Source organism: Buceros rhinoceros, unplaced genomic scaffold (genome assembly GCF_000710305.1).
Source record: "Buceros rhinoceros silvestris isolate BGI_N320 unplaced genomic scaffold, ASM71030v1 scaffold18426, whole genome shotgun sequence".
NCBI classification, from domain to species: Eukaryota; Metazoa; Chordata; class Aves; order Bucerotiformes; family Bucerotidae; genus Buceros; species Buceros rhinoceros.
Window position 1 is genome coordinate 1 of NW_010418299.1, and position 25358 is coordinate 25358.

General features: G+C 45.5%; 2 protein-coding genes across 2 annotated transcripts; one reads left to right on the plus strand and one right to left on the minus strand.

Moving 5' to 3' along the window:
* The first annotated feature begins 5985 nt into the window (after positions 1–5985).
* On the plus strand, positions 5986–7345 carry DUSP28 (dual specificity phosphatase 28). The gene is made up of 2 exons (XM_010138497.1): positions 5986–6333; positions 7211–7345. The coding sequence occupies exons 1-2, from the start codon at positions 5986–5988 to the stop codon at positions 7343–7345; spliced, it is 483 nt and encodes a 160-aa protein (XP_010136799.1).
* Positions 7346–9311: 1966 nt separating this feature from the next.
* Positions 9312–22325, minus strand: LOC104488359 (claudin-15-like). Its single transcript, XM_010138498.1, has 5 exons — positions 22106–22325; positions 13850–14014; positions 13620–13701; positions 10778–10888; positions 9312–9402 (listed from the first exon to the last, which is right to left on the minus strand). Exons 1-5 carry the CDS (start codon positions 22323–22325, stop codon positions 9312–9314), a joined length of 669 nt encoding a protein of 222 aa, XP_010136800.1.
* Positions 22326–25358: the final 3033 nt, after the last annotated feature.

A 25358-nucleotide genomic window follows, 5' to 3' on the forward strand; every position in this document is an offset into this window, starting at 1 on the left:
GGTTAGCCCTGGGCAGGGTCCCTACCCAGGAGACTGACTCAAGGTAGCACCTACCAGGGGTCATTGTGAGGATGGAACACGTTTGGGATATATTTTTTCGTTTGGTGTTTGCCCCCTTTGCATCATCGTAGGTTTTTAAGTGAATTCCTGCTTTCCTCCCACACACCTTCCCTAACCACTGCGGCGGATGAGGTGAGACAGTGGGTCGGACCCCTGCCAGCAGCTCCGTTTTGGCTCAGGGAAGGGCCAGCTCACCCTCTGCCACCCCATCCCACCACCCACCAGCCTCTGGGTCATGCGGGCAGCTGTCCTAACCTCAGAGTGCTTGGTGGGGCAGACTCCGTGCCAGGTGTTGGGACTGGGGGTGGTCAGTGGAAGATATAAATACCCTCATGTAGATGTAGGAGTGTCTGTGCTTGTGGGGATGTGTGCTTCGAGGCTTCCAGAAGGCTGCTGTACCTGTCAGGTACAGCAGGCATCGGCTGGAGATGTAGGTTTAGCAGATGTTATAGCTGCAACACAGTCACCATGACTGGCTGTGACAAGAGCACGCCCAGAGTTTGGGCTTCATTCATATGGGGCTGGGTTTGAGTTTCAAATGTGTTTGTACTGTGGGCGAGAGGGAGGGCAGAGGTCTGTCTGTCTCCAACTTTACTGGTCTGCGCAGCAAATCTATGAGCATTTCTCCTCCGTCCTACCAGAGGAGACGTGTCTTTGGGCTGAGCAAATATTATGGGGTTTGGGCTTGGCTGTTTTCTAAGAAAGGGAAAAAGAAAAACCATTTTTAACATTAGCAGTTTCTACAATGTGCAATTTAAGGGAAGACAAGGACTTGAGCAAGGTAACGCCGAAAGCCAGTGCAGGCGGACGCAGAGGGAGCTTGTCACCGGCCCTCCCTGGGGCAGGGGTCCCACCTGGGGCCAGGTAACGATGCTGATGGTGCCTCAAACTAGGCAGAGGTTTGAGGCCCACTTTGACTGGCTTCTGCAAGTCTCAGTGACTGATGTTAACGACTTGGTTTCCTTTCTGCCCTGTACTCTTCTTGATCTAACCTGGCAGGCTTTCAGAAGCGAAAGCCAAGATGCTGGATGTTGGCTGAAGGGCAGACAATGCCACTAGACCCGTCAGAACCCAGGAGTGGATAAATACAAGTCCCGGATTTATATAGATTTATTTACTTCTAGAAATATGGCAAGTTCCATGTTAATTTTACTGCTCTAAAGAGTTCCTGTTTTTTCTTTTCTTTTTTTGTGAACCGGAATTGCCAATACAAATTTAGCCTTCAGATACAGAAATCCCCACAACCAATCCTGCAGAAACTTTACACCCAAGGCAAAAGAAAAAAGGCGGGGGGGGAATTAGAAATTGTACCCTCTTCAAAAAGCGGTTGGGTTGGGTTGGGTTGGGTTGGGTTGGGTTGGGGCTTTAACACATGGATGCCAAGGGCAGTGTTTTGCTTTGCAGAATGGGGGGTTGAAAGGGAAGTCCTTGTCATTTCCATTTCTGTGCCGTTAGCGCTTGCTGTCAGCCTCTTGCCGTCAGCCTCTTGCCCTCCAAAGCTTCTTAGAGGCCCCAAGGGGAACCCACCTTAAATGTGAAACCAGGAATTTACTGATTGTCCAGTTAATAGCGTAACGATTTAATAGCCTAAATTATTGGCCCTTATATAATAGTAAAAATTAATGAGGCAAAGCCTCAAGGACACAGTTAAAACTGTCAGGCAGGAGAAGCCCTTCCTGATGCCTTCCCCCTTTGGCTGGGGCTGAGCCCCCACTTCAGTGTCCCTCTGGTCCCCAAGGCTAGCTGCTTTGGTCCTCCCGGAGCCAAGCCGGGGGTTCGACCAGCACCAGCAGCCTGAGGTCTGCGCGGGAGGGCCGGGGCAGTGCCGGGGGTCTTCCCCTCTTTGCCATGAGTTGCCATCATGGTGGTGCTGACACTTCCTCCCTTCTCGGCCCTGGGTCTGCTCGGTTTTATTTTGTATCCCTTTTCACACTCTCTGCCTATGCTGCTGCTTGTTGTCGGTTCCCGGTTATTCCATTTTCCTGTTCTCTTCGTTGACCTGAAGCGGTTTCCCCAACCTGCTGCAACTCGGTGGCCCGGGCTGTGCTGGGCGACGCCACCTTCTACAGGGGAGCCGAAACATCCGAGTCCCCGCAGGGCGTCGACTCGGCATCACTCTGAACCAAACCATAGTTGCCCAACAGCTAGACGACCACTGGTATGGCTCAACAAGCTGAAGTCAGCCCAGGGCCAGGCAAGCCCCGAGCCCGCGCTCGGGCTGGCACAGAGCCTGGGGCCTTTCGGTGCTCATAAATGACCTTTCCTGGGCTACCGCCTGCTCAAGACCGTTGTGACGAACCTCCCCGGCCCACGGCTGAGAGCCGCAGCCTCGGCAGGGGCTGGCGGCTGACGTGGGTTGGTTATGTGAAGGTGGGGTCTCCGTGTCATCGCGTGCTGATTCCTGATGTTCGGTTTGAAAAGGCCTCGTACTTCACAGGGATGTGAGGGCGGGTGGTGGTGCAGGAAGAAGATTTTTGACAAGGACCCCTGTCCCTGGAACAGGGAGGACCAGAATCAGTGGATTTCCAAGTGTTTCTGTCTTTCAGCCTGCTCTTTCGTGCCATAACGTGTATGTTTTAGCCAAGGGTGAGGGTCTCAAAAGGCTTTGAGAGCACAGCTACTTATCATTTACAAATGACAAACTGCCTGTTGTGTCTGGTGGGCTTGGTAGGGGCTAAGGTGTAGCAAAACACCTACAGTCCACCTTTGCTTTAAAGAGATGCGTTTCTATCTGCAGGAGTAAGAATTATTTCACTTATTGGCATAGCTGGACAGTTATCGATTTCTTTCTGTTACCAAGGTACTTGTAACTCTCTTGCACTGTTTATCTAAAGTTGAAATATGTTCTTTCAATCCTTGTATAAATAAAAAGGCTGGAGACTTAAATCTGTATTTCAGGTCAGTTTTATTTCCGCTGCGTTTAAGCTGAGCTTGGAGTTTTCTTTCTTTTTCCTTGTTAAGGCACGGCGAAAGGCGGGTCGGGAGTCCCGCGGATGGGAAGCTGGCTTTCAGACACAAGGTTTGTCATGGGCTGATGCCAGCATTGGTGCTGCGGGCTTGCCTGCCTTCGACCCTGCCTAACTGGAGGAGCAACAAGGTGAACCGTGGTCATGCTAAACATTCTTTCTCACACAGCTGCACAAAAAGTCATGGCACAGTAGTGCAAGGAATCAGAAATCCCTTTGCTATTGTCATCACAGAGTGGTGTGCAAGTTATTTACCACGGTCTTGTCCTTGTGCAGCGAGCGAGCCACGTCACTAGGCCATCACAGCGACGCGGACGTTTGATGTCGAGCACACACCTGAGCCTGAGCTAATGCAGCGGAAAGGTTTGTGCTACAGCTCTGCCCTGTCCACTTCCAGCAGGGGCTGGGTGCAGGGGTCACGGTGATGCACTGAAAGCCGCTCATGGTGTGTCTAAGAGAGTCTTGGTATCTGGAAACTGCTAGAAGTCTATCATCTGCCTGGAAGCAAATATCACTTAAATTTAATAAAGTGCGTGACACCCTTGGGTGAGGAGGTATTGCCTTAGTTCCGTGTCCTGCAGTTACAGCCATTTAGGCACCACACACACAAATACAGACAAGTGCAGAAATGTTGGTCTTCGCCTAGCAAAGCCATTTGCAGACCGGTCACCTCCTTTGCCTCCTCTGTGTCTAATTATGATCTTCCATAATGGCCACTTAGAGGCATGTGCGTGCTGAAGCTGTTTGCAGCCGCTCCTGGTGGTTTGTAATGCCGCCGAACACCGTACGTGTGCCAATTCACAGCTAAGATGGTGTGGAAGGGGTGGGCGTGAGACAAGCTCAGCTCGGCAACTGCTTCCTTGTGAAGCCCCCACACACAGCCCAGCTCCCTGGAGAAGAGAGGGCTTTGTGACCCCAATAGCAGCCCTTTAAGAAGGTCACCAAGTCGATGGGGCCAGGCTCTTTGCAGCAGTGCCTGGCAGGAGGGTGCGAGACAGCCGGCATACCCAGCCAGCACCGTACCCCCATAGCAGCGGCATCAAGACTAGAAAACCCCCAGCAGCCCCCAGCAACATCTGGACTGCGGCACCAGACCTTTTCTAGCCAGGGGATGAAACTACTACCCTGCAGTGCAACCATCTTCTTGCAGTGGTGGCAATTGTCTTCAGTGCCAGGAGATGGCATTTGTGTTTAGCTTATGACTGCTCTCCGTGTAAGGAGAACCCCCTGTTCCTACTTCCTCCTCCAGACGGGGCCTCAATACCCGGCAGGCTGGTGAGAAGGGACAACCTTTCAAGTGTAAAGGACCATCCTCAAGTCAGCTGCAGGCAGGTAGGTAGTAAACATCCATAGTGAGGCATCACAGGCACAGACCAGTGCTATTCACTGGTGCTAATGTGACAGCAATGCTGCTGGTGGCACGCAGGGGCCTTCCAGACCAGTGCTGGGGTGAGCTGCAGGGAACAGACCAGTCTCACACCAGTAAGTCACACCAGGCATGTCTGGCAAATCCCATAGCAAGCTGCTGGGCATGGAGAGCTCATGCCACATCGAGAGTTCTCATCCACACAAAATAAAGATCATGGTTTTGATGCCAAGAGCAGCCGTGCTGGCAGAACTTGGCACGGTGGGCATTCCTCCAAGGAAGGAGCGCTCCCGCCGTTGGCCTTACTAAGAGAACAATCCCTCTGATTTTGGGCCACCGTAATGCCAAGAATGGCACACAGAAGCAAATAGCAGGCGCTTGGGAAGGAAAACAGGACAGTGAAAGACATTTTTCTCACTGTGAGACACGATACTGCAGAGCCACAGCACATCTGAGGAAATGACATGGACCATGGACGCAGCCTGAACCCTGACCCCTCACTGGCAGAGCCTTTCTGCAGGCACCTCCCTGAGCCCTGGGTGGAGGAAGCGATGGGGCAGAGGCACGGGCTTGTGGGCAGCTGAGGCTGTGCCAAACAGCAGCCACGGACGCTGTGAGGGAACAGTCTCCCTTGGCCCCAGAGCCAGCATCTCCCTGGCAGGCTGTCACTGACACCAGGGTTGGCAGCAGTGTGGCAGGTTGGGCCAAGCAACATATATCCTCATCCCTCATGGCGCTGTGTTTCACCCGGTCCTATTAGTCCATGACCTGCTGCTGTGATAGTCCAAGTTTATCGGTCACAGGCTCCCTTGTGCGTCATGGCCAGAAAGAAAAGAGGGCAAGAAGCTCAGCCACGTGCTCAGTCTTCCACGAAGCAGCTGGTACCCACGTCCAGCCCTGCAGCACCCGCCCAGCGCTGGCTGATACGGCATTCCGCGGCCGGGCCCTCGGCCCCATCCTTGCCCGGCTGTCACAGCTCAAATGCGTGTCCACACGCTCCTGCATAAGATGCTCTCTGCCCTGGCATCACACCAGCAATGATACTGAAGTCCAGAAAGATTAGCGCTGCCCTATCTAGCCAGCCTGGTAAATCATTTTCTGGGAACTCAAAAGACGCTTTTGTGGTAGGTGAGAGGCAACGGGATGAACTGGCTTGTGATCACTGGAGGTGCTCAGACGAACAGCATCTCACTGCAGCAAAATTACGTCAGTGCCAACTCCGGCAGCACCCTCCTTGTGAGGAAGGTGGGGGTTAGCTCCTTGTAAGCTGCTCTAGGGATAGGACTGCCCAAATCCAAGTGTTTTACAAATCATCTGCGTGCTCTGAAAGTGGCTTTAGCGGTTTAAATGCTCCGGCTCCAGCCGGCACTAGGACCTGCCTGAAGCCTCTACGCCCGAGATTGTAGAGGGGATAAATATAGCCCAGCTGGCTGCGGAGCCGCAGAGCATTGCTGGGGAAGCAACCCGCACCCTGGTCCCCCCGCGTCCCCACGCAGCAGGGCTGTGCTGCAGCTCGAATGCCACACGGAGGAGGCGATCTGAGAGTTCTGCAGCAGGGGGGTGGTGGTGGTGACGCTGCGGCCTTGGCTGCTGATGCTCCAGCTCTGCAAGGTCACTGCCTCGCTGCTCATCAGCAACGCCAAGGCAGCCTGCGACGAGGAGCTGCTCACGCAAGAGGGAGTCACCTTCTGCGTTAATGTCACCAGGCAGCAGCCATTCCCGGGCCTCCAGCAGGTCCAGGGCATGCGCATCCCTGTGTTCGATGACCCTGCCGAAGACCTCTACCAGTACTTCGAACAGTGCAGTGACGCTATAGAAGCAGCCGTGAGGAGCGGTGGGAAGTGCTTGGTTTACTGTAAAAATGGCCGCAGCCGATCCGCTGCCATTTGCACAGCTTACCTGATGAGACACCGCAAGCTGCCCCTCCAGGAGGCCTTCGAGGTATTGTACTCATGCCCAGGGTTAGGTCTGGACAGCTTTTGGGTAAGAGACGCAATGCTTATTGTGAGTAACGATGATTTCTCATAGAATTATTTTAGTGCTCTCACCTGTTTATTAGTGGTTACACAGATACTCAACATGTGAATAAGTTATTTCACCCCCAGTGAGGACAAACAAGCTTTCCCTGTGAGGCTGCTGGGATAAATACAATTACAAATGCAAACAGGCTTTAAGCACTGGTAGCAAAGGTGGTTGGTTTGGGGAACATTTTCCCTCTCGTTTGCTTAGTCATGGTACGGGAAGTTAAAGACAGTGGCATAAAGAAAACGAGGGAAGTGCTCAAAGGTTGTTTTGCAGGAGTTGCTCTTGTGACAGCAGAGAAACGTCATCTGCCAGGCCTGCTAGATAGCTGGGGATAGCCACGAGACCCAGCATCGCCACTGCATTAGGACACCCGGCCAACACTTGCGACTCGTGCTGCATGGTCTTGTAGTCCTCACCCATCTGCCAAGTGCATCTCTAGGGTCCCTCATTCAGTACCTGCTTTGCTCAGCACTGGACAGGAGCATGCAGATACGCAACCGAGTTTCACGCTGTCTCAAACACAAGCAGTGTCCCCACGCTTTGTGAGAGACATTCACATCTCCAGCAAATTCTACAGCTCCTTTTCCTGTCTTGCTCATGAATCTGTTCTGTAACAGAGACCGCATGCCAGGAGGCCTTAGCAAGCACCGAGTGAGGGCAGCTCACCAAAATATCTGTTCATTATTCCGTAGCCAATTTAAAACCACGAAGTTTCTTCTCCAAAGTCTAAGAGGAAAATCTCCCTTTGCACAATCCTCACCCTTGCTTCTCCACTGTCTGTCCTTTTCCCTAGATGGTGAAGGCTGCCAGACCAGTAGCAGAACCCAATGCAGGATTTTGGTCTCAGCTGCAGAGATACGAAGGAGATCTGCAGATACCAAAGCAGTCTGATCTGCTGAGCAAAGGACTTAAAAATAGCAATGTGTGAAGATGTTTGAAGGAGAGTGAAGTGGCTTGCTACAGATTAAAAAAAAAAAACCAAGAAAACATCCCACTTCATGTATATAAAATGCCTTTACCCCCAACCTGAGTTGATGGTTCATTACTCACTGACTGTTGAAGGTGCGTGGGCAAGGGCAGGTAAGCAGGGACAAACAGAAAATGGTGGAAGGGCTGTGAAGAACCAGAGGAAGGCATGGTACCATCGGCATTTATTTTCCCCAGAATGACACTGAATATAACAATGCGTTGAATAAACAAATGAGTTATTACACAGGGATTTTACTCTCGGTTTTTAATTAAACTTCCCAGTGATGTCACTAGGTCTGATGCCAGACCAAGGAAGTTCTGAATTTCTATCTCATCTGCTGGATCAGAATTCATGTTCGTAAGCTGACACAACCTTTGGTGGGAAACCAGCACTGGAACTTCTTAGTCCCTGCCCAAGGTTTGTGTTTTCCGTAGACCAAATACCATCACCAAATTCCCTGAAAATCCAGAGGACAGAATACGGGGATGATGGTAAGGAGTTCATCTCCCACCATGCCAGTTAAGGGCCTCTTCAGCTTTTGAAATGATTCTCCAAACCACCAAAGGAATGGTTTTATAAACAATAGTTGATGGTGGAGGGAAGAAGATGACACTGGCAATCTAAAAGTAATCTTAACTCCTTTCAGCTTTGCTCGCTAAGCCTAACCACACCTATCAGCACCTGACTCGTGCCTCCATGTGTCAGTTTACATTAGCTCTGTCTGCATGCAAGCAACGAGGCTAAATCACCTCTGCTAAGACTGCTTGCAAGCTGCCCTGTGAGATTATCTATCGGGATATCAGGGATGCTGGGCAAAGCTCCTGAATCAGATTACGTTTATCGCAAGCCATTAAAAGTAGAGAGATACACCAAGGTATTTTGTTGAACTGTATTAACGTTTGTAACTTCAAAGGGACAAGTGATGAGACCTGTGAACCTGCAGTGACAAATCCCATGTTGTTCAAAACACCAATAACAATGATGAGCTCGTCATCATCCGAGTTCCTACACAAGGCAAACATATGCTGCCAGCAGAGGAGCAGTTCAAGCCAGAAATCCTAATGGTGGAACAATGACGGAGAATAAAGGCACTGGGGAAGTGTGGGAATTAGACTACTGGGATGGAGGAGAAATTGCCAAAGGTAAAGATTGCTCAGAGTTAAAATAGGATTATTTTAAAAGCTGAAAACAGAGAAATAAAAATTTTAAAACGGGGCTATCATCTTCTCAGTTGTTACACCAGATGCTTGCTCCACTTCCAGCTGTGTTGGTTCATTCTGTATCATTTGTCTTTGGTATCTGCACTACAACCAACAGGAAATCTGTTGCACATCTCTGCAGGTTTGGAGGTGACTATCTTGACTATCATACATGATACAAATCTCAGTATAACATGAGTCTTCAACCCACGGTATGTAGACTGCATGTTAATGGTCATGAAACCACTCTTGAAAAAATCTGTTTCAGTCAGTCCCTGGCATAAAAGTTTATTTCCTGACAACAGATAAAGCTACTAAACACAAGTAGGAAGCTAAACATTAATGAAAACACAAGACAGTTCTAACTGTGAGGCGTATGATCTTGCAGGCAGCTACAGCATATCAGTTCCGCATTCTGGAGTCAGCTGAAATAGAAACAGTTGCTCTGGATTGTCAGGATACGCTGTGCTCTGTGGTTAAATTTTACCAGGCAGCTCGGCGTGCAGAAAACCTTCCTGCTGCAGGATCTCACATCACTGAGTCTTCTGTAGAAACCCATTTACCTCTGAAAACCATTCCCATGTACATAGCAAACCATACCTCCTCCTTGTACTGCTCCGAATTAAGATGAAAGATTGTGACTTGGAACCGGAACCCGGGGAGTCGTTCACGTCTTTATTTCAGTTCATAACCTACTACCGTTACAAGCGATGGAAGAGGTAAGTTTAGACGTACTCCCTGTTGGTTTGGATTGTCTCAGAGTTTCTGGAGTAAATGTGCTTCTGACGAGTTGCCTGGCCTGCTGAATATGCGTATCTGTTGATATTGTAAATTAAGACAAAGAAAAAGATAAAAAAAAATACCCAGTAAGTATTACACGCACATCCACAGTTTCAGCTACTCAGGAAGTTACTCATTTAGGGCTGTATCCAACCCACTTCACAGAGGTGCTGAAATTAGAGGCCTATGGTTCTCCTCAGCCTGCAGGCTCAGGGGAAAGAGCTGGGCTCAGTGACAGGCAGCACGGCTCTCTCTGTTGTAACCAGAAACACGCTCTGGATTCCTAACTCTCGGGTGCTCTTCTTGAGGCATGTTAGTGAAGTCCCTAAAGCAGAAGAGAACCTAGACCCTAACGCCTTTGCACAAGCTGAAGTTTTTAATAAAAGAATCAAAATTATGTAAAAAAAATTAAAGAGAAGCATCTTCAGCCAACCCTCTCAGCTGTCATTTGTCATGTTGAACTTCTATCTCATTCATCATTACCCAATTTTCAAGATATTTCAGGGTATTTGGTAGTTTGTATCCAAGTACGGTGAGAGCTAAAGCCCAGTGTAGCTGATGAAATATTACTATAAAACTTCGATGGCTTCAGAGTAGGCAACGGAGAGTCAGAGGAACATTATCACTTATTATGTGGTTTGACATAACTTAGATCCTAAGATTAAACACATCAGCAGTGAGCATGCTCCTCCCTTCCATGCTGTCATCTCTCGAGCTTAGCCAGTGCAGCCTCCAAGATTTTTGGCTTCTTCTGGGTAGACGTGGACCTCTGCTATTCCTGACATCCCTCTCCTTCAGAAAGGGACCTTCTGTACGTGTGCATAATTCAAGATTAAAAAAAATACTCCAGGTGAGTATCAGGAACTCAATGTTCCTGATTTGATGCATAATGAGACATTTCCATAAGGAACAGGAAAAAATACTGTGTGCCTAATGGTCAGCTGGATACGCTCTGGGAAGGAAATGCCACGACAATTTCTGCAAATTAATTCTGCAATAATCAGTATTTCGATAGTAGTGAGTATAGCAGAGAAAGTTGATCACAATACACTACATTCTTCGATTTCCTTTTCTTTTGGCAATAGGCAGTTTGCTCTTTCACTGCACATCTTTATCTTGTAGATCGTAGAACAGCAGCAGGACCCAGAATTACCAAATACTAGTTACAGGCGACCGCTGATGGCAAAGAATCAACGGGGACACTCTCTGGGAGTTACGACTGTCGGGTACAGCACCTCCTGCCATCGCAAGTCCGTGACATGCTGTAACACTGAATTAATAGGTACAATTTCCTGATTGTAATTTATATGGCTACTGATTTATAGCAGGGCTGAGAGAAACAGGATAGTATACAGATATAAGATGTTATGTAACACACAGTTACTATTTCATATGACAAACACAAGATTACCTGTAATCCTGCTTTTTCTTCCCTTTGCATGAACAGGTCAGTAAGATCCCACCAAGCATACAAAGAACAGAGCCAGCCCAGCCTAAGTACAGAGCGTCTCCTAGTTCATACCTGGAACACGAAAGATGTTATGGGAACTGCACATAACAGGATCATCACAAAGTCATTTCTTTAGACTGAGCCACGAGGTCCACAAACTGCAAACAAATTCTAATCTGCGTAGAAATCAGCTAACTGAAAGGACCTTCAGCAGGTAACAGAGGAGAAGAGCCTTGTGTCTGTTCAGGAAAACTCTTACATATTTAAGTGCTCTGCCAAATTAGTAACAGTACAGAAAGTACTAAGCAGCGTAAAGACACGTAGCAATAAATACTTGTGTATATTTAATGACTCGTTGATAATAAGTGAAAACAATATACTTTCCACGCAGTCCACAACACTTACTTTGCCCTTGTATTGGCTGTGCTGCTGAAGTCATTTTGTGAAACGGAGTGCTTCGGACCTTACCATCTGTGTCCTTAGAAAAGACTAACCAGAGAAGTCAGTTTTCTACGGACATGATGCTAAATCAACTATTTGTATAGGGCTAGTTTTCAAACTTAGGTATCCTAAAGCATATTCTGTAGTTACACGGCTGAAGTACATTTATGAATAGTCCTGGTTTGAAAAAGCATAGCTCCCCATTTTACTGTACAAAACTACACCTTTCAGGAACCCCCCAGTCCAGCCCAAGACATTCACTGATACTTAATGTGTCCCAGTTGAGACACAACTGAGCCCGGGAAAGCCTGGCAGGAGTTTCGCAAAAGGAGGAAAACAACTTTTTATATTCAGTCAAAGACTATATCCCCAATACAGCTGCACCACTGAGATAGATACCTCTGTGCTCTGAGATACCTCATACAAGGGCAAAAGAAGTGTCATGGATGGCATAGAAGGGGCACTGAAACCAGATATGTGTGTTTTCTTTCCACTTGTAGAAAAAAAGTGTTGAAGTTTCTGACCACAGAACTAACTGCTAACAGGAAGGTTTCAGAGGTTTCCCCAGGTTCACTGCTCATCACACACTGGAGCCACAAGGTCTCCGCTGTCTTAGGCGCTTTCCGAACACGGAACAAGGAGACGCTCATTATCTCAAAAAAGCAGCAGGGCAAGTTGCTGGAGGAATACTCAGGATTGATCGATGTTGCCCAGCACCTGCAATCATCTCTGCTCGCTGGTGCCTTAGACAGGAGTGCTGCCGACATCACACCAAAGGAAAGCATGCAGGAGGGATCTGCAGGAGACCTCAGGCTGCCTTCTCAGCGGCGTGAGAAATTCCTCTAAGAATTAGTAGAGGTTAACTGTACCAATTTGCTGAAGTCAGGCCAAAAAAATGCATGCTGCAAAAACAGATTTGCCAGTCTCGAGTGAATATCAATACCGGCCTGCAATCGAATTTAAACCCATCTCACAGAGTCCAAGGAGCACAAACTTCCTCAGGACATGTATGGCTTTACTAATGATCAAAGTTAATTCACTAAGAACTGCTTAGTGAATCAGGAGGCTGAAACATGAAGTTTAGCTATTAAAAACCAGATTTCTTCAGCTACTGAAGGCAAACAAGCTGGTAACTGATTAACGCGCATTGATGTGGAAGCCCCAAAGCTCTACCAGATAACTATGAAACTCACTAACTATCCCACTAACTGAAAATCCTTATCAACTGTTGTTTCGGTCCTCCAACGTATTTATTACCCTTCATATAATTCTCTCAAGGGGGTATAAAACAACAACAAGTATTAACAAGTGCAATTTCTTTTTAAGTGCTTGTTTGAAAACAGAAGGAAAACTGACAAACATGCAAAGCAATTGCTCAAAGTACTTTGATTCGTAACAAAGCACTTCACCTCTGACTTCCCCAAACTGACTTGCGGGAGAAAACCTACAAAACACTTCAAATGTGATCCTGGCGACTGAAGATTTACAGTTTACTGGTCTAAAAATTATATACTCAGTAGAGGTTCTGGCAAATTATAAATATACCCCCTTTTCCCCAAACCCGCTCTCTCATGTTCCACACGCAATACATTAGGTTTCCCGCTCCCTTTTTCCCCCTCTCTGAAGGAGAGGCCCGGTCACCTCCACCCTTGTTCCTCATTGCTAAATCTATTGACATAGATAAGGTGCCATAAGCAGGCATCTGGTCTTGAAGATTGTTGCTTTTATATGAGAAAAGAATAAGGGCTTTTATATCCTGAAACTTGTTTGTGCGTGACTGTTTGAGCTGATGATAGTCCCACAAACGTGGCCTCATTTTAATTTATAAGGCAAATAGATGTCGAGCTGTTAATATACAGTGAAAAATACTTGTTTTACTTCTTTAAGACAAGACAGCACACTGCAACAAGGTTTCTCAGCTATCCGCAGGTCACTTGTATGCAGTTAAAGCCGGTTTCTGTGTGTTTTTTCATTTTCTTTTTACATCTGAGGTGTTGTATTCTAGCCATAGCTAGAATTTTGTACCTCTTTTGGTCTAAGTGCCAAAGAAAATAAAGACATTTAACTTTTCTTCTTCATAGCATTGAGACGTGCACTTAATTGAGTCCACAAGAAAATGTAAACACAGCACAGAAACCCCTCAGATGCAGGATTTGTACTCCCCACTAAATCTTCCAGTCTAGAACTCTCCTCCCTCCCCACCAACACCTCTGCGGTGAGAGGGTTCCCTGAAGACACTTTTTTCCTTCTCTAGGACTGGATAACGGGATCCATCCAAGCTGTGAAACCCTGGAGCAGCTGAGGTTAGTGCCGCTGTCTGTAACACACGATGGAGGTTGGTATGACAGCTCTGTTAACTTACTTGGTTCCAGCGTACAATGAGTCAAAGAACTGAGCAGTAACCATCACAGCATACCAAGAAACAGCCACCATGGAGCAGAGACCTACCAGAAAAAAGTTTAAACAGCAGGTGAATGATTCCTTTAATGGCTGTAACAGCTCTAAACCAAGAGCAAGCGTTCATTTCATTTAGTCCGGCTGTGAAAGCAATACAAAGGATTGATAGCATTCTCATTTCAGCCTCAGTATTACCTCCTAAAATAAAGAGAAATCCTCCCGTGACAGCAAACTTCATTTTTACATCTTCATCGCTCAACCCGACGTTTGTGCACTTCAAACCCAGCAGCGACAGCACTGTTCCTATGAACCCCAAAAGGATGGAAGTAATCATCAAGGCACGGCATGCCTGAATATGAGCTAAGACAGGAAAAGAGAAAACAAATCAGGATCGATACAGAAATTAAATTAACCTTGTGTTGAAAAAATAAAAGCGATTAGAGGGAGCGACAAGATTAACGGGAGCAGTAATGGGTGGATCTTTTCCAACTTTGTTATTCGGTCCAGAGAAGCAGCCAAACCCTAGAGCGTTTAGCCTTCCAGTCCATCAGATTTCAGAGGTGAACAACTCTTAGGCTGTGGGAGCTCAGTAAATCCTCTCAGGGCTTTAGTAAACCCTGAAAGACGATAGCGAGCCCTTCACAGCCTACATCTTTAAGTCCTGTGAATACGTGTAGCGGTGCGTATGGTCATTTACAGGAGCAGAAACCAATCTGCTCACGAGTGCTGGTGACTTTCTTACACCCATACAGCTGAGTGCACAGGACACCTCTGAACTCCAGGTCCCAGCCACGGTGTGCAGGGCTCTGGCACTGCAGAGGCAGTGGAAAAATGTGCCAACTTTGCTACTTCCAGGGAGAGGTGGGAAAGAAACTGCTCAAGTTAGCAGTGCACTTTAAACTCTGAGTCGGGTAATGAACAGGAGCCGAGTGGATCCAAGAGCTGCAGCACTCCTCTCCTCCCCAAGACATTCTGCTGCAGAGAGGTTACAGCTGGTGTGGGCTCCTGAGGGAATTTGTTGTGTTGATGATTCTGCATCGCTTAAGCTCCTGTTCTTGACGTTTAGGTATTGATTGCATAAAACCTGGGGCCTCATTATTAATCAGCCTAAGAAGGAAGGTCAGACCAGGACTCTGGGGTCATTTAAAACGGCACCCTGGATTTGGCGGGCTCCAGGTCAAATAGCACTTCGGCACCTTTGTTAAGAGATAAAAATGTCAAGTGTTACCAGTTCGGCAGGGCTTGGCTGATAACTTTGTTGGTCTTGATGATCTTCAAGGTCTTTTCCAACCTAAATGATTCTGTGATTCTAACTACACATCAAATGGGTCTGAACTGGACCTTGCATCGCTGATGCTAGCAGTTAAGCGCCAGCTCCCTGATCACCTCCATGTCCTCTATGGTAACCTGCTCTCTAGCTCTGTGGTGGAGCGAGCCCATAGCTCTCCAGACAACCAAAAACCAGGCATGGAAACAGAAGGTGAAGTGACAGACTCACACTCAGACTCGGCAGTATAGATTTAGGTGGCTGAAGAGTATTGTCCCTGCAAGCTTGGGAGTTAACAAAGACAGTAACAAGCACTCGTGAGATAAACACACAGAATTAAGGGATAACATTGTTGGAGGAATTAATGTTTTGTTAAGCACTGATTTTAAATTGGGGGGTGGGGGGAATACACACAGTAATAAAGTGAAAAGACTCCTCAAAGTACAGCTTTTACATTAACAGGTTTTGCTTGCAGACGGTGCTGGTAGAACAACCACTCAACTCCGACTCTGCTTTCTAGTTGGGGATCTTACACCATGGCAGCAGGCATTACCCATACCAGGGATCCAACCACTCGCATTTCAGGGACTCCTGCAGTATATGATGGGACTACCATATCTTTCCAGGACATGCAGACATACCCTCAGGCTAACTGTTTGCAAGCCAATGGCTATATTATTTTAACAGCGGAGATTTCATATCATATCCTCCTTGTTCCACAATACGGTAACAGCCTTAATTGAGGAGCTCACTTCACAGCCCACAAAGCTCAAGGTTTTGTGGTCTTTAATCTTAAAAATGAGCTTATGGAACAAGATACAAAGTCATTTCATTTTATCAATCGACGCTAATTCTAAGAAATCATTCCAAAATCCTGTCACTGGAAGGAACACCTATGGAACCTTAAAAAGAAGAAAAACAGCAACAACAAAGAAAAAGAGTTTTAAAAGCATTTGGCAGCTAATTGATTGCTTTCTGACAAATGTTTGATGTAATTGTGGCTAGACGGACACTGTCAGTCATGGTCTCAGTCTTACCAATATTGCTTTTAAAAAGATCCTCCCTTCAAACACTTGTGATTTGGGCTAACGGCCTGCTGAATTCAAAAGCTTTAAATCTGTTTAGAAGAACCAAGTGAGATATTTCCTGTGCAGAAAACAAAAACCAGAGGTGTACCACACAGCCCAGCTGCCAGTAAGGAAACCTTCATGGGAAATCTTTGTGGTCCTTCTGATGAGAGGTAGCAAACACACTTCTGGTTTGTCTTCCCCCTGCCCCCCACCCCAATCCCCGGCATCTTCTGCTGCAGGACTTTCAGCTAAGTCTCTAAACAGCCATTTGAAACACACCTAAACTGGCCACAACCATTTTTAGTCTGCCTTGGCTCGTATCATGAGCCAAGTAGCTACATGCATAGCAAGTGCTACAGGCATTTTTTGAGGTCTCACTGCTTGCTCAGCCCTTGTCGCTCCCAACTACACTTCCTTTCTCTCTCCTGGTTTGCTCAAGTGGCCTCTTAACTTTTTTCTACAATTCATTGTCTTCTAATTGTTTTTTTTTTCTAAAACTGTTTTTTTCTCTACAATTCTGCAAGCTGCTTTTCCCTTCCCCTGCCTATACCCCTCAAATATACTGCCATCTTCTCAACAGCAAAACTGATCTTCTCTTCAACAGATCATATTTTATCCTCACAAATTCACTTTCAGAGACTGGCCTATTAATTTACATTCTGTCTGGCCCCGGTTTTTTCGCTCCTGCTGACTCCATGTTACTATCTGCAATTCTCCAGGAGCCTTGCTGTTGCCTGCCTGCCTTTCTCTTTTGTCTTAGCACATCTACTCAGGACGCTCCTTTCTGTGACACACACACACACACACACACTTTCTTTAAAACCCACTTTTTTCTCAGCGGCTCCAAGATGTTGACCAGATGTGGCCCCATTGCCCACATCTGCACACATGCAAGCTCTGTGACACTCTGAGAGGCAACAGCCCACGTAAATACTTCAGTGACAAGATGCTGCCTGGAGCCAGTGGCAGTAAGTTCCGAACCAACCCTTGAAGGTTTCCAAACCCATGAACCAAATGCACACTCACATAAACACTCTACAGAGGACAGTGTCTGATAGACATGATCCTGCTGTTGCTGGGTCTAAGAAGTTCAAACAGGATTAAGTTCCTCTTAATACACATGCATTTTAAAAACAATTGTTAGTTAAACCTGAAAGATTAAAAGAACAGATTATTCTCTAACTACTGGACACAGACAGTTTCAGAGAATTGCTACACTAGTGTCAGAGCTGGTCAACAACATCAGTTCATTCCAGTCTGAGAGAGAAAGTGAATTTCATCCCCGGGTCCCACTAATCCTATTTCACACATTCTTCAGACTAGGAGAATCCTCCTACCTGTTTAGGTTAGCCACCTCCCAGTGTAGATTCAACAAAGTAGGAAGGCATTTTCATTCTGGGATGAGTATGTACATACTGAATTATTCAAGATTAACAAAAACTTTATTGTCTATAAACATGTTTACTATCCACAGTAGATTGCCTTAGCTAAGCCTTTGAGGAGGATCCGCAATTCTGCTGAAAACTGATGCAGGGTAACCAGCAGATCTAAATTTCCTGGCGTTTAGAACAACATCCCACAAGACACTAGCTAACGAGTCTTGGCAAGTATATTAATTTATGACATATACTCGTTGTATAACTTATGTTATGATGTGTATAACATACAGTCATTGCATTTCTTGCATTATCTAAGATTTTCAGTCTCAGCATGCAAAAGCCACTACCACTTCTTAGCTATAAACAGTATTTCTTACCTAATATATGAAGACTGCAGCTAGAGTACATTAACTATCAAGCACTGCAGAAGAAAGCCTCTACGATAGTTCCCAATAAACACGGAACTGTCATAAGATGTGGTAAAGAATGGCTCCCGCTAATTCCTCCCACAAGATGCTAGAAAAGAGATAGCAGGTATTTAAAATGCCTATTAAAATAAAGGCTTGATCAAGCGACTTCATTTACCGCATTTTATAGCCTTTCCTAATGTGCTGGACACATTCTTCTGCTCAAGAGATTTTTATTACTTCAAGCCACAAAGTCCTTCTTGGCCAGTTACTCTCCAGTACTACCCGACTACCAAAACCAAAGCCAACAAATTTTTAAGCAATATAAACAAGACTGCACAAAGTCACATACCAGGCAGCGCAAGCATGGAGTCAAACTCTCTGCAGCTGGATACTCCAGTGCTGTCTTCTACACAGCTCCTCCACAGGTTCTCAAACAACGTAGACGTTGTGATCACAGAACCATGTAAAGTGGAGACTTTCCAGTAATTATTCGGCAAAGTAGCTCCAATAATTGCCCACCCACCCAAGCACAAAAGCAAACCAACTATTTCCAGCGCAGCAGTCATGCTTGTGAGTAGTAACAGTTAAATATCCCTATAATTAGATTACAATCAAGTGAAGCCTTTCAGAAGCCTCCTTGCGGTTTTATCTCTGGGTTTCACTCCAAAATGAGGCTACCTTTGCTCTTTGCTCAACCCCAGAGATAAGGCTTACAGTTCATGACAATAAGAAGTGGGAGTAGCTTATGATAAAGATATTAACTTTTTTTTTTAAATGACAATATTAATTCTTCCTCTAATGAGAAGTGAGAAAGTGAGCCTATTCTTAGTCTCAGCCTAGAAAGCCCAGTCAGTATTTCTACAAACCATGTTGCAAGAGCAATAATTTTTTATTATATTTTATTTCTGTCTCTCCTCTGAAGTCAACTAGGGTTTACACAAGATTAAAACTGTTTGTAATTTTATTATTGATCTCACATCAAAAAGCTTTACTGTGTTATTTTCTGGATGACTCAAGCACAAAAAAGCTTGAGAACAGGAACTTTACTGTGTTGCTGGAAAATTTAGCACATTTTTTGGAGTTATGGTCATATGTAATCCATAGCAACCATACTGCTAGCTTCCTTCAGGAAGCTTGTGTCTGTGGATAAGTGGTTTCCATTAATATTTTACAGTCTATCGACCTAGAGTTAAGCACATTCAGCCTCAAAAATACTCCCACTTGCACTGGAATACAATTGTAATAGTGTTTCATGGAAATGAAATATAAGGGAATGAACGAGGCAGTGTGACAGACCTACCTCAAAAACAATAACGTTATGAAGGAAAACAGCTACGTGAAAAGTAATACATATCAGGTGATTGCATCTGTTTGTCAGAATATCTCAGTATTTTAAAAAAAAAATCTATTCTAGGCAAAGTAGACATTAAACTTGGGTTACTTCTGCTCTTGACTAGACAAAATCACAGACTGGATCCACATCACCCACTAACGTTAATACCTTAAACTGCTTGTGTATCCGAGCAGGGTTAACCATTTCTTGCGGTGATAATCTGCTCTTATCTCCAGGAAATTGAGTCAGAGTTTCTTCATAAAATAATCCTGCTATGATGCAACATGGTAAGAGATTCGTGGCATAAATACACAAAGGCTACCAGAAGGATCAGCCGTTGAGAGAGTCACAACTGGGGTTTTTTTCCAAATCCACTGGTCACTCTGAGCTCATCCCGTAGGCTCAGCTGCAGAAGGATCCTACAGTGCCACTGCAACATTTTTGCTCCCTTGGTAGCCAAGAGGATCTTTGCCACTGACTTAAGTAAGAGTGTGTTTGGCAACACAGCCAGTGTGATCCTGCGCAGCTCTGTACTTGCCATCTTTTAAAGAAACTACGCGGCGTGTGGTAAGCATTGATCTTCTCGGGTGACTTTTACAGAATTCCCTCCTCTGCTCAGTCACTGCTATTTGAAAGACGATGGCACAGTAAAATGAACGCACTATACCAGTATACTGGAGCATCTGCATCCCATTTAAAGCCCTTCAAAGAGTGTCAAATTCATTTATTCATACACCGCTGCTATCCTGGTGACCTCAGCGATCGCTTCTGCTGACAGCACTTTCATAGTGGAGTTTAGTTGGGACCTCGAATCAACTGTCCCCAGATTTTACACTGCTGCCAAGGATAAAACAAAAATTAAGAGTTTAATTTTTAAACAAGTATCTCTTCCTAATTAAGGAAGCTCTCTCAACAGGCAGTCACAAAGCACACATATAAACGGAAGGGACTGAACTGCAGACCTGGAATGTGTGAGCTCTTCAGGAAATCACTCTCCAGTAGTGTTGAAGAACACAGGGCTATTCTTCACTAAATTTCATAACCTATGGTCTGGCAAGCGATGGACATAACAGCAAATGCTGCTCTGCAGGAGGCCCTGCATTAGCAGTGTAAAAGAGCTGCTGCTGAAAGCTTCACACCAACACCAGCCATGACTTGGGAGTTCTCCTTCAGCCTTGCTCTAACCCAGTCAGGTGAACTGATCTCCATCAAGGGCTGGGAGTGTGTTTCTGGAGCACAGTTCCCTGCTTTGCTCCAGTCATGAGGAGAATAATCGAGCACTCCAAGACCACTCCGCAATGGAAGCCAAGGGCAGTAAATGGGAATAATTGGACAATCCATTACAAAAGTGTACTCCTGGCGGAAGAAAAATGCAAACATAGATGTGCCAAGATGTGACCATACGTGACCATAGCAATACAGTCCCAAGGAGATACATAGCTCCCAACCCCTCCATTGTTCTCAAAACAACGTGTATTTGCGCACAATGTGGTTGGGAGATGGTTTACAGGCAGAAATAGTATTTTTTAGAATCAGATCAGCCAATACTGATTTTTCAGTTGGGAAAAACATAATGAAATATTGACAGCGTAAATGTTTGATCAATGTGAGCTGTACCTTTTTTGCTCACTTCTGTAGACTTGTTTCAAGATCCAGGAATGCTGACTGAGCACTGTAAGGAGAGAAACAACCCTGTGACAGACAGCAATTACTCTGCCGCCAGCCACATGACGTGCCTGTCGGTTGGCATGATGAACCCCATGCTGATTTTAGGGGCCACGCAGTTCTTTGAACAGCTCAAGATGATCCCCTGAGCCCAGGGGTCCTCTCTTCCAATTATAGGTTCTACAGGAAGGGAGGGAAGAGAACCCCTGGGAGGCCACTGCTACAGGAACTGAAGGGTTCCTGGTGTGTCTTTTCTTTCCATGTTGGGTGTAATGAAACTGCATTTAGAAAAAACGAAGGAGACTGTCCCACATCAGCTCTGCTTGTCTCCATTGCAGTGATGAAGGCAGAGCTGCCACACCATCGTAAGCATCCGTGACATGTAAGAGAATGGAAGGATTAATGGCCCCATTCTCATCACCCTCGATTTCCAGAAATCATATCTAAGTTTCTAAACAACACTTAGGCATCCTGGTCTCTACATTGTGGAAGTAGAATTAGAGGGGAGCAGAATGGGCACCAGAATGGAATGAAAAGCTGACATTGTCTCTGACGCAATAAGTAGCGCTTTTAAAATCCTTTAAAATCCTGAAAGTTGTAAATGAACACAAACTTCTGTTTAAGACAGAAAGCTTAACAAAAAAACAGCTTTCAAAGGCTATATGCTTTACTGCTCCTACACTCAGTTTTCTGAGGAAAGAACTTCAATGTCAGTCCTTCCTAGTCCTTTACCATAAAAGGTGTTTACAGAAAGAGATTTAAAAAATCCAGGACAGTCCAAAGATGATTCTTCTTTTTCTATCTGCAGATGAACCTCCCTGCTAGTATGGTCTACCTCAGAAAACACAAAAGTATCAGTCACACAGGTGTATTTTAATTTAAGCTGGCCACCTCTGAGAAATTCCATAACAAATACACAGATTTAGCACAAAGTCTCAAACAAGTTCTGGAGTATCTAAGAAGTCCTGTCTCACACCAAGGCACAAACAAGCACCAGTGCTCACTGACCTATGATCTGCTTGTAGTTAAGAATTAGGCTGAGCGTAAGGATGCCATTTCTTCCACAAGAAGAAAACTTAAATTCACTGTATATCACCCCTTCCTCTATGTCGACACAACACAGATGGCAAAAGAGCCACAGCAGTGACTGAGCTCAATTGCAGGGTGAAGCATATGGGTTTCACTGGAGCCCTTTAACTGGCCTGCAAGTTCTACACCACAAATCCTGCCCAGACCAGCCCCCATCCAACTGCACTAACATGCTGTCCAGAAAGAAGGAATAAAACTTCATCCCTGGATTTTATGTACATACGCCGTGTACACTTACTCTCTGAGCTCATCATGTAAAGAAATTTTTTGCACTGTATTAATCCGAAAGGAGCCACTGCACAGTCCATCCAAAGACCTTCCGAAATCCCGTCTGCAGGAGCCAGCATTGACACTGTGTCCGAAACTTTCCATCTGTTGGATATGGTAGTAACAAGTAACATGGTGAACCCTGCTAAAGCCAGCAGCAGCGCGCAGATCTGTAGAGAAGACGATGCCATCTGACTGCTGACAGAAGTTGTTTTCAAAGAAGCCTCCCAAAATTCCTGGTATTAGAAACCTGTTGAAACAGTTTATACAAACGCAGTATATGGAGTTACCTTTACGCAAGCCTGACCTTTACAAAAACAGCAAAAAGATGCCTAACGACAAAATAATTTAACTCATCAGGGAATTTAGAACTGGAATTTAAATCTCATTAAGTAATTGGATTGCTTAAATATTCTATGACATCTGAGTGATTTCTTAGGAACACTTTTATTACCATACGTGTTTACCATAAAAAATACCAGCAGAGCAAAACCAGAGGACCCAGCTGAAGAATTCTCTAATTTGAAATTGCCTTACTTGTTTGCTAACTCAAAATCCTATTAAAATTGAAACTACCAAATGGTTTGATAAATGATTCACCTCCCAATTACAATGCCTATCAATACAAATTAGAAACAAAATAAATGCTGATACTCACGTCTATGGTATGTTTCTAAACTGTCTCATCTGCCTTCCTGCTAGACACTAGTGTCAGCACTTTGTGAGGACCAGTTTGATAAAACAAGTGAAAGTTTTGTACTTTTTAGGACCTTTCCCCCAGGTCTAAAAATCAAGGACCCGGGGCCAAAGCTCTGCCCATCTGTTGCACAAAGGCTCAGGCATGGCTTTTTGCTACAGCAAAGTTTCCATGAAATGGACGGCTCAAATAAATAAGCAAATTACAACAAAATCATATAAGTTAGTACCAAAGATGCTCAGATCAACCTGGCAACCATTGGCAGTTAATTTGCTTCATCAGCACCACTGAGCTGCCATCAGACTCCAAAGTAATACAGAAAAATATTATTACAATTGTCACGATGATTGTTTTACTTCAAACTTCTGTTGCACTAGTCACCAAGACACTGTTTTCATGGAAGGAGGCCTGTGTCCACATAAGATAACTGAAGACAGAATTTGTTTTAGGATGCAGCCCACACTGTGAACGAATATGCAGGGTTTTTGCATTTAAAAAAAAAAAAGAAAGAAAGAAAGAAAAGGAGAATTCAACACTGCAACATTTGGAATTTCTTTGCAAAAGGAGGGAAGGATTAAGTTTATTCCACTCTTTAAAATTTGTATATTCTGCTATTAAAGTTTAATCTCACACTGTGGAGGGAACGTTTGTCTCTCCAGTGAATGTGTAACCTCTTCAAAACACACATAATGTCAACAGAGACTGTCTGAAATAAATGGTAAATTTAAATTAAGCAATAAATTCAAGCAGAGTTCACAGCACACGAGCAGGCCAATAACCCCAATGAATGCTCCTGCCTAGGACCTGTGCAATCACAACTCATTCCTGGAAGTAAGGAGAAGAAGATAAAACGATACGCACTGCACCACTGCTATGCCTTGGACCTGTGTCAAAGCTGTAAACACAAACTTCTCGTTAAAATACAGTAATATTGTAGGATTCAAAGCGAGGAGGCTTGGAAGGCAGATGTCACAAATAAACAAATAGAGAATAACAACCTTCTTCCACCCTGACCCAAATTCAGCCACGTTACCACAGGACTGCAAATACCACTGTCAGAGTCCTTCTCCCGCCCCCTGAACGATGGTCCCCTATTAACGCACCTGCTAGAGGGGACAGAACACCCGCGAGCTCCTCACTGCGGGTGAGTACTTCTCAACAGAGAGGTGCACACGCTCTGAATCTAAATGGTGGCGGTTAAATTTGATACACAAGGTGATGTAAAGTGGCAGAAAGAATAGTGATAGTCTGGTGCACAATGGACCAACTGAAAGGCAGTTTCTTTTCCAGATCTCCTCAAGAGGAACATGCAAAGAAAAACATTACTACTCGGAAGCAAACTACACAGAGCTGGTATTTGAACCCTCGGGGGCCAGCGAGTGGGTCTGGTGTCTTGTTTAACAAAAAAAAAAATCCACTTTCTTTACAGTCTTTTTGTTTCCCTGGCAGCATTGAGCCCTGCAGTCAGTAATCAGTGCAGACCGACACCCGTCCAGTGGATCACATTAACAAACAAAACTGTGATTGCAGATATGCCCGAGGCAGGACAGGCCTTCCTGGCTCCCCACCAAAGGGGGTCTTGCAGCCTAGGATGCTGTTCCTCCTCCTTCGTCTTGTCCCAGGGAGCCACTCGCACTCTTCCCTTCCCCACCCATGGGACAGTCCAGACAATACCTTATTCCCTCTGGGCCACCAGTCATGCCCGAGCCTGCAGTCCCCATGCGATGGCGGTGCTGATTTCCTACCGCTCTTGCAGTTTTAACGATAAACGTAATGCCACCAAAATGTGTTGCTTTAACAGGGTAAGAGTTTGCTAAAAGAAACCATTTGCAAAAGAGAAGGCTTGCTCCTTCAACTGATGCCACATCCATCCTCCTCTTCCAACCTGTCCCACATGCACCCTCCCTTTAGGACCTGATTGTTCTGTCACTGCTTACAGATCTGAGATGATGGCACAACTCACAGCAAACAGACTCTGCAACCGTCCAGCAGAGAATGACCATACACCAAACCCAAATAAACACATAAAGCCCAGAGTGCTGTCCCTCACAAATTGCACACACGGGCTATACACAAATAAGAGCTGCCGTGTGGCAAACACAAGCCCGGGGGGTGGGGGGGCAAAAAAGATCACCTTAACATTAAAAACAGCACAGCCACACACACGTGTTCGGAACGCAGGGCGGGAAGGGTTAACATAGGAAAGTATTTAAGTCACTTGAACAAACAAATCACTCCTGATAAAGGTCTCTGGAAACAAAAATGAGTGATAGAACGGTCTAAACGGGAAAGTTAAAAATCTCTTTTACTTCTTTTTCAGCTTGTTCCATAGAAAACAGGAGGCAGAGTGTTGATTACAGCACCGGTTTCATTTACAGATGTATATGCGCATTTTTAACACCAGCAACATCTGACTTTGAACCTGCTAATCGTTTCTTGGCTCGAGCGAATCCTGGGGCTGACCCATGGCCACCACTGCAATCAGAAAGCGATAAAGCGCAGATTTAAACGCAGCGCTAAACCACTC

Bases quoted from the DNA above. Each gene is read 5' to 3' on its own strand.
- DUSP28 (XM_010138497.1), top strand. From the start codon at position 5,986: ATGCTCCAGCTCTGCAAGGTCACTGCCTCGCTGCTCATCAGCAACGCC. The intron at 6,334-7,210 runs GTATTGTACTCA...CCTTTTCCCTAG, and splicing joins CCCTCCAGGAGGCCTTCGAG to ATGGTGAAGGCTGCCAGACC.
- LOC104488359 (XM_010138498.1), bottom strand. From the start codon at position 22,325: ATGGCATCGTCTTCTCTACAGATCTGCGCGCTGCTGCTGGCTTTAGCA. The intron at 13,702-13,849 runs GTAATACTGAGG...TTTTTCTGGTAG, and splicing joins ATTTCTCTTTATTTTAGGAG to GTCTCTGCTCCATGGTGGCT. The intron at 9,403-10,777 runs GTAATCTTGTGT...CAATATCAACAG, and splicing joins AAGAAAAAGCAGGATTACAG to ATACGCATATTCAGCAGGCC.